General features: G+C 44.7%; 1 protein-coding gene across 6 annotated transcripts in view; it reads right to left on the bottom strand.

Moving 5' to 3' along the window:
• Window positions 1-22,755, bottom strand: part of LOC121287926 (tumor necrosis factor receptor superfamily member 14-like) — a 49,254-nt gene that overhangs the window by 11,315 nt on the left and 15,184 nt on the right. For 4 of the 6 annotated variants that reach the window (XM_041206020.1, XM_041206023.1, XM_041206022.1 and 1 more), the window contains 4 exons: window positions 19,337-19,483; window positions 15,686-15,779; window positions 4,976-5,151; window positions 3,978-4,149 (listed from right to left, as the gene is read on the bottom strand). In XM_041206020.1, the coding sequence (XP_041061954.1) occupies window positions 3,978-4,149; window positions 4,976-5,151; window positions 15,686-15,779; window positions 19,337-19,483 (589 nt within the window). The remainder of the gene's footprint in view (window positions 1-3,977; window positions 4,150-4,975; window positions 5,152-15,685; window positions 15,780-19,336; window positions 19,484-22,755) is intronic. The other 2 variants (XM_041206025.1, XM_041206024.1) reach the window with 2 other exon arrangements.

Below are 22,755 nucleotides of genomic sequence, written 5' to 3'. Positions count from 1 at the left end.
CTGACCTTCCTCGCCGGGATTGGTGAAGTGGTCAGGAATAGCACTGAGCTCAAGAACCTTGTCGGGATTTGGACCAGTAAATGGCAGGTCAAGGTGACGTTGAAGGTGGACGGCAAGGGAGCAATTCTCCACTCTCCCTCTAGCATTGCCATCGGCAGAAGTTGGGGCTACCTTGTCTGTGCTGGGCAACCCAGTGTTTGTCACGCTTATGGCAAATCTGGCCACATTGCAACTGTAGCACCATCATCTGTAAGAGCTGCAAGCAGGAAAGCCATCAGACAAAGGACTGCAGAGTAAATGTTGCAACTTGTGAGATGGGGCAGGCCACCTCTACAAGACCTGCGCAAAACTCTGCCTTGGTTCTCACCAGCTGGGTGTCACCAACAAAGGGCACGCAGACAAAATGGCGGGTATGGCTATTATGAAGAGATCTGCAACCCTGACTCACCAAGCACTTCAGTGAGAAGAATGGGACAAAGAAAGACACAGGGAGGGCCAAAAAGGAAAAGGATGCGGCAGCAGAGTGTCAAACACCCATACTGTCCTGAGCTGCTCCCTCAGCAGATCAAATCAATGGAGGAGGAGTCGGTAGAGGGACAACTGGGTGAGTGGCACCTAGTTGGGAGGAAGAAGGGGCCATGAAAGGACCAAGCCACTTCCCATCCGAAACGGACTTCTGTGGCTGCTTCTCATTGTATAAGGAGGGACACGGATGACACCTGCAGAAGTGGCAAAACACTAAGAAGCTCGAGCAGAAGAAACACAAGCTCCAAAATATGGGAAACACCGAACAGGCCAGTTCCCCCTGGCTCTGGAAAACCAGGAGCAGCCATGTACTGGAGGAGGAACAGAATGGAAACACTTATCCAATGGAGGGCAGCCCAGACCGCGCTCCTTGCATGACTCCTCCGATGTCACTTGGGTGGAACAACACTGGTGGTGGGGACCAGGACAGCTTTCTCAGCCCAACAACGGGAAGACTGTTTCTGAATTTGATGAGTATGCAGGAACATGCCCAAAAGCCAGAACCCTCACAGACAATGGGTCTGCTCAGCAACAGTGTTTTAAGTGGGTCTAAAAATTGCCTCCAGTAAAGTGCGTAGTGTTAAGTCTACTACCCGATGTGTTTCGAACTTGGGGTACCTTGTCAAGATAAAAGCTGATCTGCTGTTTCTGCAGGAGGGTGGACCTCAGCACCTCCAGGCAATGGTGGTCCCATGGGCCACTGAACTAGTAAGAAGGAAATGATTCTGTTCTTCTGGCCTGGGTATTCTGCTGCAGGGAGGCAACTCCACCACCTCCGAAGTTAAGGAGGTGTTGGACGGGCACCTCCTCCTACCAGATGTAATGTACAAAAATGCTCCACGGTCAATTTCTGTGTATGCCCGACTCAAAACAGCAAGTGGCTGGGAGTCCTTCAGTGGCTCCCACTGCTGCTGGCAATGTCCCAGGCACAGCCCTCTAGGTGGTGATATCAAATTCATCAACGGTGCAGCTGGCTGATCCAGGAGGGCCAACAGCAAACTGGATACCACATCCAGACTCCTGATGGAAACAGTAAAAGACGCCAAGCTGCCTGATGGCTTAGCAACCCTACAGATGGAGCACCGCACAGATACACCAGGTAGAGGACAGACAGGCCCATCCGTTCCAGGACAGGCTTCTTTTTGTGTCCCCAGTGTTCATGGTCTGATCCACCGACGTTAAGCTGGTGTGCTTCTCTGACCTTTACCTCCGAGTGGCCGTGCCACTTACAGGAAGACCAGAGGGTTGTTAGGGGGACATGGAAGCTGAACATGAATTGGCTGACCCCAAAACACATTGAGGAATTCAAAAGGGATTACAAAGGCTGGAAAATCTTGAATCCCCTCCTCGAGTCTCCTATGCACTGGTGGGAAGTCATCAAGGCAAACGTCAAGAAGTTTTTTGTCCTCAAAAGGTATTCAGAAGGATAGAGAAGAACAGAGGGAAATGTTTTGACTCCAGAAAAGCATATAGAATCTGCTCAGACCACAGTCGATGGGTTTCGATGTCAAGGAGAATTTCCAAGAGGTGAAGAGCCTGCAAGCCTCCATCTTTGCCTTCCAGTCCGTGCAGCAGGATGAGAGGTGTTCATGTTGTTCTTCCAAAAGATACACATAGACAGTGCTGTGATCAGCAGCCTGAAGGAAGAAGATAACTCGGTAACGTCATCATAGTTTGACATACCAAGGATCAGCAAATCCTTTTACGCCAGACTCTATGACGTGAAGCCCACAGACAACACAGCCTCCCAGTCTTTCCTGTTCTCTATCATGGAAGTCTTAGATGACAGCACGCAGGAGAGTCTGGACAAACCACTAAAGCCGATGAGCTGACAAAGGCTGCCAGATCCTTTGAGACAAGTTAAGCTCCCGGAAGTGATGGTTTACCAGCTGAGTTGCATTTGACTCTATGGGACTGGACCAGCCCAGACCTGCTGGAAATGTATGAGAGCATGCATCTGGCTGGTGGCATGTCAGAACCCATGAGGAAAGGCATCATCAACCTCAGCCACAGGTGAAAGTGGGAGAGGGAGGGAATCACAAACTGGTGGCAAATTTCACTGTTTAACATGGACTACAAAATTCCATCCAAGATCCTCAACATTCGACTCAAGTCTGCTCTGGAATAAGTGACCCATCCTGATCAGACCTGGGCTGTACCCAGCCGGATGATCTTTGGTAGCCTGGTGCTATTCCAGGGATATGATCGCCTTTGTGCCGGACAGGGGGTGGATACCTACCTCATCAGCTTGGACCAGGAGAAGACCCTTGTCAGAATTTCACACCCCTACATGATGGCTGTGCTCTCCAACATGGGGTTTGGGGATGAAATCCACAATTGAACAATGGACAGGAATTGGAAAGCTTTCTGATCAAAACTGGAATCAGACAGGGCTGTCAGCTCTCCCCTGTTCTGTTTGTGTGTTGCTTCAAACCTTCTGCTGAGTCCATCAGGAAGGATGTGGGCATAAGAGGGCTGGCGATTCCAGGCAGCGGAGGCACTCAGGTTAAAGCCTCCCTATACATGGATGACATCACTGTCTTCTGCTCATATTCACAGTCTCTGTGTAGACTGATGAGCATCTGTGACCAGTCTGAAGCAGCCTTGGGAACCAAAGTAAATTGTGGCAAGAGCGAGGCCATGTTCTTTGGAAACTGAGCCAAATGATCCTTTGTTCCCTTTACCATCAGGTTAGACTAACTGAAGGTGCTAGGGATTTTTTTTTTTATTCGTTCATTGGATGTGGGCGTTGCTGACTATGCCAGCATTTATTAATCATCCCTAATTGCCCCTGAGCAGGTAGTGTTGTGCTATCTTCTTTAACCACTGCAGTGCTGTTAGGAAGGGAGTTCCAGGATTTTGACCCAGGGACAGAGAAGGAACAGTGATATAGTTTCAAGTCAGGATGGTGTGAGATTTGGAGAGGAACTTGCAGGTGGTGGTGTTCCCATGCATCTGCTGTCCTTGTTGTGCTCGCTGGTAGAGGTTGTGGGTTTGGAAGGTACTGTCGAAGGAGCCTTGGTGAGTTGCTGTAGTCCATTTTGTAGATGGTACTCATGGCTGCCATTGTGCATCTGTGGTGGAGGGAGTTTATGGTGGTGGATGGGGTGCCAATCAAGTGGGCTGCTTTGTCCTGAATGTTGCTGGAGTTGTATTCATCTAGGCAGGTGGGGAGTATTCCATCACATTCTTGACTTGTGCGTTGAAGGTGGTGGGCTGGCTTTGGGGGGCTCAGGAGCCAAGTCACTCTCCACAGAATTCCCAGCCTCTGAACTGCTCTTGTAGCCTTAGTACCTATATGGCTGGTGCAGTTCAGTTTCTGGTCAATGGTAACCCCCAGGATGTCGACAATGGGGGATTCAGCGATGATAATACCACTGAATGTCAAGAGGAGCTGTGAAGATTCCCTCTGTTTGGTGATGGTCATTGCCTGACAACTGCGTGTTACTTACCACTTATCAGCCCAAGCCTGGATATTTTCCAGGTCTTGCTGCATCTGGACACGGACTTTCCCAATATCTGAGGAGTCGCAAATGGTACTGAACATTGTGCAATCATCTGCGAACATCCCTACTTCTGACCTTTTGATGGAAGGAAGGTCATGGTTCAGAGAGGCCAGGGCATCTGTCAAAAACAGGAAGGAATGTGTGACCATGGTAACACAAAAACTGTCACGCGGGAATGATGCTCTGATACCCTGCGGGTAAATACCTGGTGATCAGGTGTGAGGCACTCTTGGTGTTGCTGTACATAGCGCAGGTCTGGCCCAACATGAAAATAGCAGGTGTTCTTCATAGCAAATGACACACTAGCCTTAATTTTAATACACTCCCACCCTTGCTCATCACATGTGGCAAAGGTTAAAATTAGGCCGAGGTGACTTAACAGCTGAGGCTGCATTGTACCTACCTGGCACCATCTTACCTTTGCCAAAATTGAAGTCAACCAAGACGCTCACTACCAGCAGATAGGACCTGCCAGTAAATTAAATTCAAAGTCTCAGCCTGAAGATACCAATCAGGCTGCAACATAATAAACAAAGTCAGGGGGGCGTCCACACTGACTGCAGCAAAATACCAATAAAACTCTCAGTTAGGACTCCTTGTGGGCCAGGTGGATCAGGAACGCTCTCCCTCCGCCTCACCAGGCTTTGCAAGGAGTCCTTTGATCTCCTAAGACCTGGCTTCCCTCAATTGGTCTTGAACCTTCAACTCCCATCTGCACTTCCTCCCCCCCCACGATCTCCTTCAGGCCCCTCTTCCCACTAATTGTCAGATACTGATCCCATGATTTCTGTGTTGTGACCTCCTGCTGCCAAATTTCCTCACGGCTTTGACAGCAGTATACGCTGTTCGAAAGAAAAGTAAATTTTTTCCAATCTAATTGAAAGAATATGGCAAATCATACTGGAACAGAAAGATGTACACAGTAAATCAAAAGAAGTACTCACCTTCATGTTTTGGATGCCTTCTATTTCTCTTCCAAATAAAAACCACCGCACAAGCTATGATAAGCACCGTGATGACAACAGGCACAAGTATAGTGACCAGATTAGTCTTTGTTCCACATATCGTGTCAGTACTAGAGGTTCCTAGTTTGACCTGATTTTGGTTGCGTTCCTTACAACTGGGGAAAATGCAGAAAAAAATTAAATCAACACAAATATCCACATTAGTTGTTGTATTAATATTTATAACGAACCTGTGACAATTAATCTTTTATGGAAATCTTATTCCAACACATTACCATTACAGGAAATGATGGAAGGCTGATTCATTATATTTAATCAAAATAACTACTGGCCAGGCACCTGGAATAACTACAAGATCCTCTTCAAAATAGTCTCATGGGATTTTTCACTTCCACCTAAAAGGACAGATGGATCCTCAGTTTAATATTACTTATTGAATAAGGCACTGAAGCGCAGCCTAGATTTTTGTGCTCAAGTCTCTGGAGTGTGGCTTGAATCCATGGGCATATGACTCAAAAAGGTGCTTCCCCACATTCCATTCTACATAAACCTCAAGTCATCCAAAACTCTGTTACCTGCACCCTAACTTTCAGCAAGTCCTGTTTCTGATCCCCCTTGTGCAGGCTGACTTTCATTGGCTCCCGGTCAGCAACGACTTGATTTTAAAATTCTCATCCTCATTTTCAAATCTCTCCATAGCTTTGTCCCACTCTATCTCTGTAACCTACCTCAGCCCCACAACCCTCTGAGATCTGTGCTCCTCTAATTCTGGCCTCCTGTATGTTCCCAATTATAAGTGCTCCACTACTGGGGTCATGCCTTCATTTGCCAAGGCCCCACGCTCTGGAATTCCCTCCCTACATCTTTCCCCCTCTCTACCTCGCTTTCCTCCTTCAAGACAATCCTTAAAACACACCTCCTTGACCAAGCTTTTGGTCATCTCACCTAATATCCCCTTATGTGGCTTGGTGTCATGTTTTATTTTACAGTGCTCCTGTGAATAGCCTTGGGACGTTTCATTACTTTAACCGTGCTATATAAGTTGTTGTTGTTGCTTTGACTGAGACATGGCTACAATTATTTCTAATCCACTTCGGCTTATAAATCTCAACTAACATTTGTGCCGCTGTTATGACCCGGCAGTTGGTAAAGCTGAGTTATTTAAAAATCCCAGAGGGAAATTTAAACAACTGTCATAACCTATATTTTTAAGTGGTATGTTTGAGATGCAGCTTGAAATTCAAGAATCAGACCACCAGTCCTCGAGAGATTTTATATTAAACTAAATGAAACATTTCATTAAGGTACAACACATTAAACACATATACATGGCTACAAATTACCACTATCTCAACATATAACAAATTCCCAAACTAATCTCCATTGAGGCAACAGCAACACATAGGGGAGAATAATCCCCCCGTTGGGGTGTTTGCGTGGGGGAGGGCAGGAGCGAGCGCGAACCCAACTGGCGCTCCCGATCCGGTGGGCGCCGCCAGTTTACGTGGGTGGGCCAGTTAAGGCCCACCCATCATGACACACAGCTGAAAGCACTGAGAGGTCCCTGTGCGGGCAGGGGGTGGATTCCCTGAGAGGTTCCCTGCGCTCTTAGAGATCTCCCCGAGGCACAGGGGCGCCTCAGGGAGATTGGTTTCAGCGCTAAAGTTTGCAATCAAGGTTTGTAACACTTTTAAAACATGTCCCCTCATGTGACACTATCACATGAGCTGGGACATGTCAAAGACTAAAAGTATAAATTGTTATTACGTTTTAAAACACTTCATGAAACCTCAACCCGCCCATCGATGAAGTTTCATGAAAAACGGGAAAGCCGCCTGGGCTCTTCACGTGCCCGCCAACCTTAAGATTGGGCGGGCAGCAATCTTAACCATTCTTAACAAATGACTTCCTTAAGGGCCTTAGACAGTTTGGCGAGTGTGCAGCTGACATGGCTACGTGCCCGCCGAACTGACAATCTAAATGATACGTGGTGACATTGGGACGACCACCTGGCATCACTGAGCAGGTAAGAGAGTTTTGGATGACATTTTACACGTCAGCAAGTGGGCCCCGCCCCCGCTCGCCGACGGAATATTATTCCCATAGACTTTTAAGCAGACACTAGGCAAAGCATTTTCATTTAACACATTCAAAATAAGGTACCTTTCACTTTGGTTCCTTGTAGACACAGTGGCAGGCTTAAAGGCATTGATCTTACATTGCCTCTGCCCTGCACGCACAAAACTGGTACCGGTTATGTCCAGCATATCTCAATGAATGTAAATTCTCATTGTATCACTCGTCCCTTTGAACTCCACCTCTTCTAACAGTAAAACCCTTTTCATAGTACCAATTTTATTAGTAATATAAACATATTGCTTGGTCTCTGCTGACTAGGTGCCAGATTTCACTCGCCTTCTTGAATGCTCTATTCAACAAAATGCAAATGCACTCTGCCTCTCTTACAGCTCAAAACTAGTATACATCAAAGCACTTAGACTAGCTGGCTTTAATCCAATTAAGACACACCTATTGAGTGTCATGGGGAGATGGTTAGATTCTCTCTTGTTGGAGATGACCATTGCTTGACACTTGTGCGGCTGTCATGAAGCGATTAATGTATATAATATTATTGGAAATTTGTTTTAAAAATAGAGGTTTTTTGTTCTTATTTCAGATTTCCAGTATCCGCAGTATTTTGCTTTTATGTTCATTTCCCAAAGAGGGGGTAATCAACAGGCTGTAGAAGTTGGTGGGTTAGGACTGCTGTGGGGCGGGGGGAAAGGGGGCTGAAACAGATGTTGGGTGGGTGCAAGATTCTTAAAAGCCCACAAAAATTTCCTTTCTCGGAGGCCTCTGGTGATGTCTTTAAGGATCGCCAGTTAGGTCTTTCAACTTAGGCCAATCCCCTCGTATCAATATCCTAGGGGTTACCATTGACCAGAAACTGAACTGGAGCAGCCATATATATACTGTAGCTACAAGGGCAGGTCAGAGGCTGGGAATTTTGAGGCGGGTAACTCATCTCCTGACTCCCCAAAGCCTGCCCACCATCAACAAGGCACAAGTCAGGAGTTTGATGGAATACTCTCCACTTGCCTGGACGAGTGCAGCTTCAATAACCCTCGATAAGCTCAATACCATTTAATACAAAGCAGCCGCTTGAGTGACGTCCCATCCACCACCTTAAATATAAACTCCCTCCGCCACCAATATACAGTGGCAGCAGTGTATACCATCTACAAGGTGAACTGCAGCAACTCACCAAGGTCCCTTCCAGTACCTTCCAACCCATGACATCTACCTAAGGAAAAGGCAGCAGATGCTTGGGAACACCGTTCCCTTCCAAGCCATACACCACCCTGAATTGGAACTCTGTTTCTGTGCCTTCACTGACACTGGGTCAAAATTATGGGACTCCCTTCCTAACAGTGCTGTGGGTGTACCGACACCAAGAGTGCAATGGTTCAAGGAGATAGCTCACCACCACCTTCTCAAAGGCAATTAGGGATGGTCAGTAAATGCTGGCCTTGCCAGCAATGCCCATGTCCTGTGAAAGGATGTAAAAATATAATAATTTTCAAGAAAATTCAGTAACAACGATGGGATTTAATGAAACAAAATCTCAGAACTGAACTCTGCTGAAGCATCACACTGAAATGCTAACTGGTCTTTTTCAATTTGCTGATTGATCTGGCATGCCCTTGTGATATTTTCTTTTTCTAAAATTTAAAATACATGAGATCAGAAATATCTGCTAATGATAATACCAGGCGAACACCAAGTGAGTCTGTATGACATTCCTGTCACAGCTATTAATCAGTAACGTAGAGGGAAGATGGATATGATTTTAAAGTAGTTAAGTGTCATTTACTATTATCATGGCCTGTATTGTTCATCAGGTCAAACACGGGCAAGCAAACCTCCTGCTGATTACCACCTACCGCCCTCCATCAGCTGATGAATCAGTACTCTTCCATGTTGAACATTGCTTGGAAAAAGCAATGAGGAGGGCAATGGCACAGAATGTACTCTGGAGAGAGTGCAGAGTAGGTTTTCAAGAATGTTGCCAGGGTAAGAAAAGTGTAGCTACGAGGAGAGATTGGATAGGTTTGGGTTATTTTCCTTAGAACAAGGAAGGCTGAGAGGTGACTTGATTGAGCTGTACAAAATTATGAGGGGAAATAAATAGAGTGGACAGAATAAAATTGTTTCCCATGATGGAGAATTCGAGAACCAGGGGACATAGATTCAAGATAAGTGGCAGAAAGTGTAGGGGGGGCAAGAGGAAGAACTTTTTTTACGCAGAGGGTAGTGGGTGTCTGGAATTCGCTGCCCAAGTTGGTGGTAGAGGCAGAATCTTTAAAATCTTTTAAAAAGTACCTGGATCTGCACCCAAAGTGCTATAAGCTGCAGGGCTATGGGCCAGGTGCAGGAAGGTGGGATTAGAAAGGGCACCTAGGTGTCCTCAGGCTGGCATTGTCAAGATGGACCGAATGGCCTCCTTCTGTGCTGTAACTTTTCTATGGTTCTATGGGTGGGGTGCTTCAATGTCCATCACCAAGAGTGGCTCAGTAGCAGCACTACTGACCAAGCTGGCCAAGTCCTGAAGGGCATTTCTGCCACAGTGGGCCTGCAGCAGGGTGATAAGGAAACCATCAAGAGTGAAACAACTAATTGATCACACCTTCACCAATCTACCTGTCATAGATGATTCTGTTCATGACAGAGTTGGTAGCTGTAACCACCACACGATCCTTGTGGAGACAAAGTCTCGTCTTCACACTGAAGACACCCTCCACTGTGCTGTGTGGCATTACCATCATGCTAAATGGGACAGGCTTAGAACAGATCCAGCAGTTCAAAATTGGGCAGCCATGAGGTGCTGAGGGCCGTCTGCAGCAGAATTGTAATCAACCACAATCTGTAACCTCATGGCCCAGCACATCCCCAACTCTACCAATTCCATCAATCCGGGGATCAACCATGGTTCAATGAGAAGTGTAGGACAGCATTCCAGGAGCAGCAACAGGCATACCTAAAAAAGTGGTGTCAACATGGTGAAGCTATAACACAGGACTACTTGCATTTTTAACACAGGAATGCATGCGAAAGGCAGAGCTAAATAATCCCATAACCAACAGATCAGGTGAAAAATCTGCAGTCCTGCCACATGCAGTTGGGAATGATGGTGGACAATTTAAACAACTAATTAGAGGATGAGGATCCACAAATATCCCCAAGCTCACTGAGGGTGGTGCCTAGCACATCAGTTCAAAAGACAAAGCTGAAGTATTCTCAACCGTTGTCACCCAGAAGCGCTGAGTGGATGATCCATTTCGGCCTCCTCCTGAGATCCCCAGTGTCACAGATCCAGTCTTCATCCAGTTCAATTCACTTCACATGGTATCAAGAACCGACTGAAAGAAATGTATTTGACAAAGATTTGGTTACTGACAACATTGCAGCTGTATTAGTAAACATTTCTGCTCCACAACTATCTGCAGTCCAGCTGCTGTTCTAGTACAGCTACAACACTGGCATCGACCCAACAATGTGGAAAATTGCCCAGCTACGTCCTGTCTGCAAAAAAAGGACAGATCCAATTCAGCCAAAAGCTACCTCATCAGTCTATTCTCAATCATCAGGAAAGCGATGAAAGGTGTCAACAACAGTGCTTTCAAGCTGAACTTACACAACAAAACCTGTTCACTGATTCTCAGTTTGGGTTCCACCAGAGTCACGAAGCTCCAGACCTTGTTAGTCATGGTCCAAAAAGGGCAAAAAAGTTGGATTCCAACGATGAGGTGAGAGCGACTGTCCTTGACTTCAGAGCAGCTTTGGACTAAATGCTGCACCAAACAGTCAATGAGAATTGGGGAAATCTCTCGATGGTTGGAGTCATGCCAGGAAAGGATGATAGCTGTGATTGTTGGAGGCCAATCATCTCAACTCAGGACATCGCTTCAGGTGTTCCTCAGGGTAGTGTCAGGCCAGGCCATCTTCAGCTGCTTTAACAATGCTTCTCTCCAACAAGAGGTCAGAAGTGAGATTGTTTGCTGATGATTCAGTGTTCAGTGCCAATTGCAACTCCTCAGATACTGAAGCAGTCCGTGTCCATGTGCAGCAACACCTGGACAATATCCAGGCTTGGGCTCTAAGTGGCAAGTAACTTTCATGCCACACAAGTGCCAAGCAATGAACATCTCCAACAAAAGAGAGAATCTAACCATCTTCCCAAGACATTCAATGGCGATATCATTGCTGAATCCCCCAACATCAACATCTTCGGGTTTACCATTGACCAGAAACTGAACTGGACTAGCCATATAAATACTGTGGCAACAAGAGCAGGTCAGAGATTGGGAATTCTGCGGTGAAGGACTCATCTCCTGACTCCCTGAAGCCTGTCATCATCTACAAGGCATCAGTCAGAAGTCTGATGTAATACTTTCCACTTCCCAGAATGAATGCAGCTCCAACAACACTCCATCCAGGACAAAGTAGCCCACCTGATCGGCATGCTATGCACCACCAATTGTCACTCCTTGCACCAATGGTGCACAGTGGCAGCAATGTGCACCAGACACAACATGCACTGCAGCACCTTGCCAAGGCTCCTTCAACAGCACCTTTCAAACTCCTGACCTCTACCACCTAGAAGAACAAGGGCTTCAGACCGATGGGAATATCACCACTTGCAAGTTCCCCTCCAAGCTACACATCATCCTGTCTTGGAACTATAATTCTGTTGCTTCACAGTTGCTGAGTCTAAATTCTGGAATCCTCTTCCTAACAACACTCTGGGTGTAGCTATACCACATGGACTACAGCGGTTCAAGACGGCAGCTCATTAACACCTTCTCAAGGGCAATTAGGGTTGGGCAATAAATGCTGACATTGTTAGCATCGCCCACATCTCATAAATGCAATACAAAATATTGGAGAAGTTTGGATCTCAAAGTCTTGTGAGGTGGTGGAGGTTACCGGAATATTAAAGTACTAGACCCTGGACGAATTTAAAAACAAGGATGAAAGATCTAAAATTGAGGTACTGCCAGACTGGGAGCCAATGCAGCTGAGCACATATAAAGATGATGAGTCACTGGCACTTGTCCAAGTTGCGATATGGGCAGTAGAATTGGATGAGCACAAGTTAAAGTAGGGTGGATGATGGGAGCCTGGCCAGGGAGACCCTTGAACAAGTCAAGTCTAGAGGTAGCAAAGGTGATGTGAATTTCAGCAGCAGCTGAGTTGAGGCAGGGGCAGTCGATATTACAATAATAGAAATTGGGCAGTCTTGGTAATGGGGCAGATTTGTAGTTAGATGCTCAACTCAGGGTCACATGAAGTTTCAAGCAGTCTGTTTCAGCCAAAACTCAGTAGCCAGCAAGAGGGATGGAGTCGGTGGCCAGGGAAAAGTGTTTGCGGTGAGTATTGAAGACAATGGCTTCAGTCCTTCCAATATTTAGTTGGAGGAAATTTCTGCTCATTCAACACCGGATGTTGGACAAACAGTCCGACAATTTAGATAGAGGCGGCGGAGGGGTTGAGAGAGGTGGTGGTGAGACAGAGCTGAGTGGCATCAGCGTAAAGTGTATCGTAACAATCTGTTTTCAAATTATATTGTTGAAGGGCAGTATATAGATGAAAATTAGAAAGGTCATAGAAACATAGAAAATAGGAGCAGGAGTAGGCCATTCGGCTCTTCGAGCCTGCTCCACCATTCATTATGATCATGGCTGATGACCAACTCAATAGCTTGCTCCTGCTTTCTCCCCATATCCTTTGATCCCTTTCGCCCCGGGAGCTATGTCTAACTCCTCTTGAAAACAAACAATATTTTGCCTCAACTACTTTTTGTGGTAGCGAATTCCACAGGCTCACCACTCTCTGGGTGAAGAAATTTCTCCTCATCTCAGTCCTAAGTGATCGACCCCATAGCCTCAGACTATGACCCCTGGTTCTGAACTCCCCCACTATCAGGAACATCCTTCCTGCATCTACCCTGTCTAGTCCTGTTAGAATTTTATAGGTTTCTATGAGATATTCCCTCATTCTTCTGAACTCCAGCGAATATAACCCTAACCGACTCAATGTCTCCTCATATGTCAGTCCAACCATCCCAGAAATCAGTCTGATAAACCTTCGCTGCACTCCCTCTATAGCAAGAACATCATTCCTCAGATAAGACCAAAACTGCACACATTATTCCAGGGGTGGCCTCAGCAAGGTCCTGTATAATTGCAGCAAGACATCATTGCTCCTGTACTTGAATCCTCTGGCTATGAGGGCCAACAAACCATTTCTTCTTTACCACCTGCTGCACCTGCATACCTACCTTCAGCGACTGGTGTATGAGGTCACCCAGGTCTCGTTGCACATTCCCTTCTCTCAATTTATAGCCATTCAGATAATAACCTGCATCCTGTTTTTGCTACCAAAGTGGATAAGCTCACATTTATCCACATTATACTGCACCTGCAATGCATTTGCCCACTCACTCAGCTTGTCCAAATCACACTGAAGCATCTCTGCATCCTCCTCTCCCCTGTCAGTAAACTCTGTGTTGGGAGTATTGCTTTCTGCGAATCGGAACTCTGGCCCGTAACTTCCACGGAGTGGCAATCAGAGTTAAATTGCCACTCCACTACCAGCTTATTTACCATGAAATCCAGCCACTCCTTTTCTGCCCGACCTTTCGACTCAGGCCGGATGAGAACTGTGCAGTACAGCGGGTTCCTGAAGCCTCGTGTTGAGGGCAGAAGAGTCAGAGATAAGGAAGCCACGACCTCTTTTTACAGCACTAGCTGCCGTAAAGGAGGTAAGTTTAAGGGTCCAGCTATTTGAGAAGCCTGGGCGAAGGTAAGTTTGTAAGGTAACTGGGCAGGTTTGGGGGTAGGGGGTGGATCGGGTGCTCAGGGTTGGTTGGTTGGGTGAGTGTCATGAAGCTATTAACATATATGATATTATTGGAAACTATTTTTTCTTTTAACTTAGAAGTTTAGTCTGTGGGTGAGTCTTAATTGGATTAAAGGCAGCCAGTTTGGGTGCTTTGATGTGTACTAGTTTTGAGATGTAAGAGAGGTAGAGTGCATTTGCAATTTTTTGAATACAGCATTCAAGAAGGGGGGGTGAAATCTGGCACCTAGCTGGCAGAGACTAAGCAATATGTTTATATTACTAATAAAATTGGTACTATGAAAGGGGTTTTATTGTTAGAAGAGGTGGAGGTCAATGGTGCCGGTGATACAATGAGAATTTACATAGAATGAGCTGTGTTGGGTATAACAGACAGCAGTTTTGTGTGTGCAAGGCACAGGCAATGTAAGATCAAAGCAGCTGCAAGCCTACAACTGTCTCCATAAGAACCAAAGTGAAAAGAACCTCATTTTGAATTTGTAAGGTGTAAATGCTTTGTCTGGTGTCTGCTGAAAGTCTACGGGTTGCTGTTGCCTTAATGCAGATTAGTTTAGGCATTTGTTAAAAGTTATGACAGTAGTAATTTGTATATATTTGACTTGTGTAAATTAATAAATGTCTCAAGTATTTTGATATAAAACCCCTCGAGAACTGGTGGTCTGATTCCTGAATTTAGAGCTGCATCTCAAAACATACAAAAATAAAAATATAGGTTATGACAGTTGTTTAAAGTTTCCCTCTGGGATTTTTAAATAACTCAGCTTTACCAACTGCTGGGTCATAATAGGAAGTTTAGTTGGTTGGGGTGGGTTCGGTGGTGGGAGGTGGGGGTAGTTCAGTGGGATGTCAGGGGCAGGGATAGGGTCTGTATTATAGTTACCCAGAACTTAGAAGTGGTTTTAATTCTTCTAACTCTTTCTAGGTAACTGTTACTGTAAGACAATTGGAACCATCCAAAGCTTGCAATTTATGCCATGCTTTCAGGTGGTTCCCATTGCCAGCCAATTGCCCAACAGGAGTTTGAACTTCCTGGGCAATTGCTGTGCAATCCTTAGGTGGGGACTTTCAGGGGTAGGGGGTTCGGGGGTGGGGGAAGTTCCTCAGCACATCCAGTTCCGATATCCTGGAGCTCAAAAGTTATGGGCTCTGTCCCTTCTCCTCTGATCCCCTCTGTCCTACAGAGTGCAGATAAAAATGAGAAAGTGCAAGCTTGCAGAAATATCCTTAAGTGTTGGAAATAACCTACAAAGAAGTAAAAACACACTCTCAGAATAAATCCTGTGAGCAATAGCCTTTCACTTAGACAAACACACGCCTGTCCTGAATCAGTATTTCAAGGCTTTCCAGCCTGTCAATTTCACAGACCCATTAATCCTTCCTTTGCTCTCACCATGTTCACCCTGGTGAGCTTCTCACAGCCCAGGAAACCCAGTGCTGGCAGTTAAAGCCAGAATGCAGAGATAAATCTTCAGCCAATTGGTTTTTAATGTAAGTAATGCATCGCCCGAACTGTCCCACAGGGGCTTTGCATGTGGTTCCGAAATAGGACTGATTAAAGAAGTTGTCAACTTCTTGTCATGTTCCCAACATGCTGGCATTTTTGCTTCTTTAACAACCCCACCACCCATTCCAATCTGCACAAACTGACAGCGGTTCCCCAGCCATCCACCCACGAGGTTTAAATTCCCCACTGTATGTTTGCAAATTACAGCCAACCATACGCTGATGTTGCAAGTTAAAAATTCTGGATTTTTTTTATGTACTTACTTAGTCCATTTCTCACATGCTTCAGTTGATGAATCAGTTCCTGAATATGTTCCTTCAGGGCACAGCTCACACACAGTATCTGTGAAATCTGTACCTGAAAAATAAATGTATCAATGTTGATAGCAGATCTTAGGCACTGACTTTTTATTGCCAAGGTCTGTTTGGAAAGGAGGCTTAATGCTTGAAATTACCAGCTAATATACAAGGTACCTGAAAATCTGTGTAACTTGCAGGTAATGCACCCAAATTCACTCAGTATTGGTCCCTGCAGCCTGAAAGAGTGGCCCAGCAGGGCCATCACCAAAGCCTCCTCTGACCAGTGTTCACCACTATTGAGACCACAAAATCAGGACCACTATTCCTGTTACTGTTATATACCAGTTTACTCTCAATTATTTGAAGCTTTTTGAACTAAAACCACCCGCATTTAAAACCGGGCAAAATAAAACTTGAGGGGAGGTGTAGTATTAGGTTCTGTCACATAAATGGCTTTTATGTTACCATTACCACAAAATTTTTTGTCTTATCATTATTATCAATGATAAAGTTGCCATGTTGCACACCATGTTTTTGGGAAGTTATAGGTGTCCACACAGCACTCATACATTGTTTCGGTCTGATTATTTTATGTGCTTAATTATCTCTAACCGGTGTTGGCTTATAGCTTGCACTAAGTAATCACTGTAAACATGTTCGATAAAATAATTAGCACCCCCTTAAGATCCAATTATCTTGTGTACTTAAATCTACTGTGTGGGGTTGCAGTTTGCAGTCCATCTTAAGAGGTAAGGACTGTATTACTCCTACTCTTCTTACTGGAGGAATTTGGGATTTAGGAGGGAAGTCTGTGGTAAAATGTTGGATGTCGTTCGATAGTTCTTGTTAAGTTATCCGTAGACTTAGGTAGTTCAACCAAAAGTATTTATTAACTACTAGTAACAATGTATATATGTACAGTAAAGGGTCTAACCTAGGAGCTTGGAGTATCCCTGTTTCTGTGCTGTTTCTCTAGCTGGACAGTGAGGTTTACTTTGTACCACGGGTTACTTTCTCCTCTTAATATAGATCTGTGATGCAAATAGATTTCAGATTGCTTGACAAGGGTCAAATCTTCCTTCACCTGAAGCATGTCTGAGAATACGTTGTCCGCCACTCCTACAACTATTGTATCCCTGATTAGCTCAGATTTCACATCACCGTAATCACAGCCTTGCAACAGATTCTGTTACTTCAGAAGTTAATAAAGTGTCGAATGGTTTTCAAACTTCATCAAATTATGCAGATGATTAATTTATTCCTTATCAAGCTATTATATCATTGGCTATCAGGCCTACCGAATGAGGCAGTGTGTTACCTTATTCAACTTCTGCCTTTTTATCCAAACCTGAAGCAATCCTGTGTCTAAGGAATGTCTTTCTATAGTTTCCCAATTTTGTGATTGATTTGGACCTTGGATAAATCCGAGGAAGAGTAGATTTCTGATTCATGGTTAAATATTTTTAAATGCAGGTTCAGCTTTAAGAGGTTTCCGAAAATCCAAGATGGTGCCACCATATGCTTCTGTGCAAAGGGTTTTTTGCATTTGCTGGTTTTGGCAGGATCCCGCAGTCATGGTGCTCGCAATCTCAACATTTAGATTTTTTGAACAATGGCTGCTTGGACAAACTACTTAAAGTGCTCCCTGCTTCAGTGTTATGTTTTTGGGTTGTTGAATTGTCGAATTCCGGCTTTTGCTTGGTTGTAAAGCTGCCTACTCAGTCGTGACTAATCTTTAATTTTTTTTTCTTTTAGAAGTGGGCTTTGCTGTGGTGGCATAGTTTAGGCACAGAATCAGGAATCGGGTTTCTCTCACTATGATTTAAATGGCAATTTTTGACCACTGCAATATTTAAACTTCTTCAGGACTTGCTTAGTCCAGGAATTTCTTTTACTTTTTTGCTCATCCCTGCAAGGTCTGCTGACTCTGCACTCTCTGGGTTTTGAAACTGGGCTTCCACAGGATCCCGTGTAGTCTTTGGCTGCAGTGAAGAGTTTTATTTCTGCCCTCAGCTTCCACGTTTTCTTTGGATCTTTTCTCTGGTGATTTCCATCTGCGCTTTCGTTTCTTGAGCTTTTCTGCGGGTAAGAATGCTTCTTTGATTTTTTCCTTTGGTGTTCCAGGATTTTAATTTTCTTCTGCAGTCTTTGCAAGGTTTTGGGTTCTTCCATTCGCCGTCACCATGTTGTAGGATGTTGGGTACAGCTCAGTAACTCTTAGTAAGGTAATAATAGGTTGTTCAACTGTCAGTATTTATTAACTACTAGTAACTATATACATGTGTACAGTAAAGGGTCTAAGCTAGGAGCTGTCTCCATGTTTGTTTCGACACACTGTTCTGTCCAACACTGCAATGACCTCTAGGTGTGGGTCATCAGTTCTCTTACATCACTATGTGAATGGTACTGTACCCTGTCCCACATAAACACTTTATACTACACGGTGCAGACAGCAGGAATAAAGCTATCAAAAGCTCTGCCACCAATGGTGGGAAAATGGGAGGGAGAGTTGTCCAGGAGGCTGGAGTCAGAGGGTTGTCAGGTTCATGAGAAAATCTGTGGATGGAAGTATTTCCAGAGGTAGGGAAGTGAAAATCCATGCAGGGATTTGAGGAAGAAGCCAGTGATTTTAAATGGGATCTGTTGTCTAACAGGGAAGACGTGCAGGTCAGTGAGCAGAGATGATGGGATGATGGTGTGGACAGGAATGTGGGAAGCCCAGTTTTCGGGCAAAATTGAGTTTTGGTCAGTAAAAGGCAAGTGATGAATTAGGCAAAGGGAGCCTAAATCCATATGGCCTAATAATAGGTGAAAAATGTTCCATAGGATGAATTAATGCATCTGGAGATAGGCCTAAAAGGCTGAATTTTCACTTTGGGAGCAAAAAATAAGAGCTGGGACTATTTCCAGATCTGAAACCAGCCCAAAGGGGGCAATGTTGACCTGGAATGTTGACAAACCCCCTTAATTGACACTGGGACTGATTTCCTATCCAATTAAGGGCAGCTGGCAGGCTCTTGAAGCTGGATTGCCAGAGGCCTTCCAGCTACAGAGATGCGCCCGGTTGCAGTGCAAGTTAAGCAATTATTGAGCCTAACTGCCTGTCCGCCTTGTGGGGCAGGTAGTCTTCCAATGCTCTGAACCCACATTGGCCATAATGGCTGAGGTCAGGAAGGGGGTCAGGAAGCCAGCACGCCAGCCAGCCAGCCACGTAATTTTTGTGCCCCATTCACTTCCATTCCCGGTGTCAGCAGGGCCTAAAAATCCAGCCCAAAGACTGTCCCAGATTTGCCCATGATCCTTATTGGAATAAGTCTGACAAGCTGCAGCCGCCAATCGGGTGTCCCAATGCAGATTGCCTGTCTGGGAACAAGCTCCCTTTAGTTATATCAAATTTGGTTTGTTTCCCTAGTCCTGCCCATAATCAAATCCATCAGACCAATAAAAGGTCAAATGACACTTTAGGATCAAGTATATGGCAACCAGTCTTTGTACCTGATTGTCCATCCTCTGCTGCTTCTATCCTAAAGGATATAGTGGAGGAAAGTCAAGCATGTTATCTTTCACCATAAGAGAGGATTAAGTAATGAAACATAAGGAACTCTGACAACATACCTTTCTCTTTAACTCCTTCACCTGGAGGGCATGTTTTGTGCTTTCTACCCAGCTGGCAGTGTTTGTCTATGCAGTAATAGCCTTCTGTTGGTTCACATACTGTATTTTGTGTATAGGTACATTCATGTTTAACTTGAAGCCTAAGCTCTATAAATAGAAAACATGATAGAAACAAAATATGAACTACTTCACTTTATACCTCCTTATGAGGTACACAATGGATACAAAACATGAGAAAGCGAAGGCTTCTCTTTTAAGATTAGAATCTAGGAGGATTGATTTTGACTTTTGGGTGACCAACTGGGTGGAACGCATCAACCAATCATCCAATCTAATGAAGAAGAGGGAACCATGATTCGGAGCCCCCAGACTTGTTCACATGAGCCAGCAAGTTGTGATCTTTAATGAGGGGGCGTGGATTGGGGGCCAATCTCAGAGTCGCAAAGTTCCTGCTTTTCTAGTAACTTGTTCTCATTGTTTCTTTATTGTCATGTTTCTATTTTCCACATTTCTTTCAAACTTTTTCCCCTTCCTTCACACAGACTCTGGCGATTTTCTGGTTCATATTTTTCAGTTAACATTTTTAATGTTTTCCTCAGATTCTTGAGTGTTTTTTTATAGATCAGTTTTTTTAAAAAATCATATATACTGAGTGTCTTGGCTTTCACTTACAGGAGGAGATTAAGAATGGGAAAATTTTGATTTGGCTCATTTGTGGCAGCATTTATCCCCTTTCATTTCTTGTTAACAATCCTTTCAGCATTCCTTTCTTACACTTTGTTGACGACTACCACCTAGTTCCGTAGGAGCATTAGAAGGTAGAACAGGAGTAGACCATTCAGTCCTTGAACCTTTTCAATTGAATTATGGCTTATGGTCCTCCACATCATTTACCCCTCTTTGCTCTGTATCATTTTGATACCCTTACCAAAAATGTATCAAATTCAATATTGAAAATTTCAACTGACCTAGAACCCAGAGATTTTCAGGAAGGCAGTTCCATATTTCCACTATCCTTTATTTGAAAAAACTGCTTTCAAATTTCACCCTTAAATGGCTGAGTTCTAATTTTAAGATTACACCCCTTGTTTTGGATTTTCACTCCATTTGAGTTTCTCCGTATCTTGTCAAGTAAATCCCTTTAATTTTTTAAAGAGCTTGATTACTTCAGCCCTCAGAACTAAGCTCAAGGGAATACAAACAGAATTCATTAAATTTGTACTCACACTTTATTTTTCCCTTTAATTCCTAATATAATTCTGATGAATCTGTGCTGCACCCCCACCAAGGCCAATGTCCAAGGTCAACAACCTGAATCATGAACCGTACCTACCTCTCTCCATTGATGATGCTGCCTGACTTGCTGGGCACTTCCAGAACTTTACATTTACATGTTAAATATGCGGGCAGTTGTTTTTCATCCCCAATAGTTCAGTACTGTAATTAAATGCCCCAAGCAGTCTGGATTTTATTGCATTAGCTCATTTCAACCAGAGTAACTAAAAGGATGAACTGGTATCATGTCCACTGGCAGAAGACTCAGCAACTGCTCCCATTCCTCTACAACACAGATGTGTGTCCTGCCTGAAAGGAGGTCCTTTGTTCATTGTCTGCTGATGCTTCATCCTGAGCAATTTTTGGGTCGTTTTTTTGTCAGTGGTGGTTTGTCATTGTCTTCCACTCTTCCAAGCCTACTGCAGCCAGAACAGGAGTTGAGCCCATACTGTTGCCATTATTCTGAACCACACACTAACCACATAAGCTAACTAGCCACCTTCCTCTACTACATTAAATGACAAAAGAACAAAGAACAAAGAAAAGTACAGCACAGGAACAGGCCCTTCGGCCCTTCAAGCCTGCGCCAATCATATTGCCCATCAACTAAAACATTTTGCATCCGTATCCCTCTATTCCCATCCTACTCATGTATTTGTCAAGCTGCCTCTTAAACACCACTATCGTACCTGTTTCCACCACCTCCTCTGGCAGCGAATTCCAGACACTCACTACCCTCTGCGTAAAAAACTTGCCCCGCACATCTCCTCTATAGTTTTCTCCTCTCACCTTAAATCTATGTCCCCTAGCAATTGACTCTTCCACCCTGGGAAAAAGCTTCTGACTATCTGCTCTGTCCATGCCACTCATAATTTTGTAAGCTTCTATCAAGTCGCCCCTCAATCTCCGTCGCTCTAGTGAGAACAATCCGAGTTTCTACAACCTCTCCTCATAGCTAATAACCTCCAGACTAGGCAGCGTCCTGGTAAACCTCCTCTGCACCATTTCCAACGCCTCCATATCCTTCTGGTAATGTGGTGACCAGAAATGCACACAATATTCCAAATGTGGCTGAACCAAGGTACTATACAGCTGCAACATGACTTCCCAGCTTTTATACTCAATACTCCTGCCAATGCAGGCAAGCATGCCATATGCCTTCCTGACTACCTTATCCACCTGCATTGCCACTTTCAGTGACCTGTGGACCTGTACACCCAGATCCCTCTGCCCCTCGACGCACTTAAGGGTTCTGCCATTTACTGTATAATTCCTGCCTGTATTAGACCTTCCAAAATGCATTACCTCGCATTTGTCCGGATTAAACTCCATCTGCCATTTCTCTGCCCAAGTCTCCGACCGATCAACATCCCGTTGTATCCTTTGACAATCCTCTTCACTATCTGCAACTCCTCCAGCCTTAGTATCGTCTACAAATTTACTAATTAGCCCAGTTACATTTTCCTCCAAATCATTTATGTATACTACAAACAGCAAAGGTCCCAGCACTGATCCCTGCGGAACTCCACTAGTCACAGCTCTCCATTCAGAAAAGCACCCTTCCACTGCTACCCTCTGTCTTCTATGACCAAGCCAATTCTGTATCCATCTTGCCAGCTCGCCTCTGAACCCGTGTGACTTTACCTTCTGTACCAGGCTGCCATGAGGGACCTTGTCAAAGGCCTTAACTTAAATCCACATATATAACATCCACTGCCCTTCCATCGTCGATCATCTTTGTCACTTCCTCGAAAATCTCGATAAAGTTAGTGAAACATGACCTCCCCTTCACAAAACCATGCTGCTACTCACTAATACGCCCATTTGCTTCCAAATAGTAGTAAATCCTAATGCTGAAGAATCTTCTCCAATGATTTCCCTACCATTGACGTAAGGCTCACCGGCCTGTAATTTCTTGGATTATCCCTGCTTCCCTTATTAAACAATGGAACAACACTGGCCATTCTCCAGTCCTCTGGAACCTCACCCATAGCCAGTGAGGATACAAAGATTTCTGTCAAGGCCCCAGCAATCTCCTCCCTTGTCTCCCTCAGTACTCTGGGGTAGATCCCATCTGGCCCTGGGGACTTATCCACCTTAATATTCTTCAATCCGCCTAACACCTCTTTTTTGATCTCAACATG

Source organism: Carcharodon carcharias, chromosome 15, assembly GCF_017639515.1.
Source record: "Carcharodon carcharias isolate sCarCar2 chromosome 15, sCarCar2.pri, whole genome shotgun sequence".
Classification (NCBI taxonomy): Eukaryota; Metazoa; Chordata; class Chondrichthyes; order Lamniformes; family Lamnidae; genus Carcharodon; species Carcharodon carcharias.
This window is presented reverse-complemented; position numbering and strand designations above follow the sequence as displayed.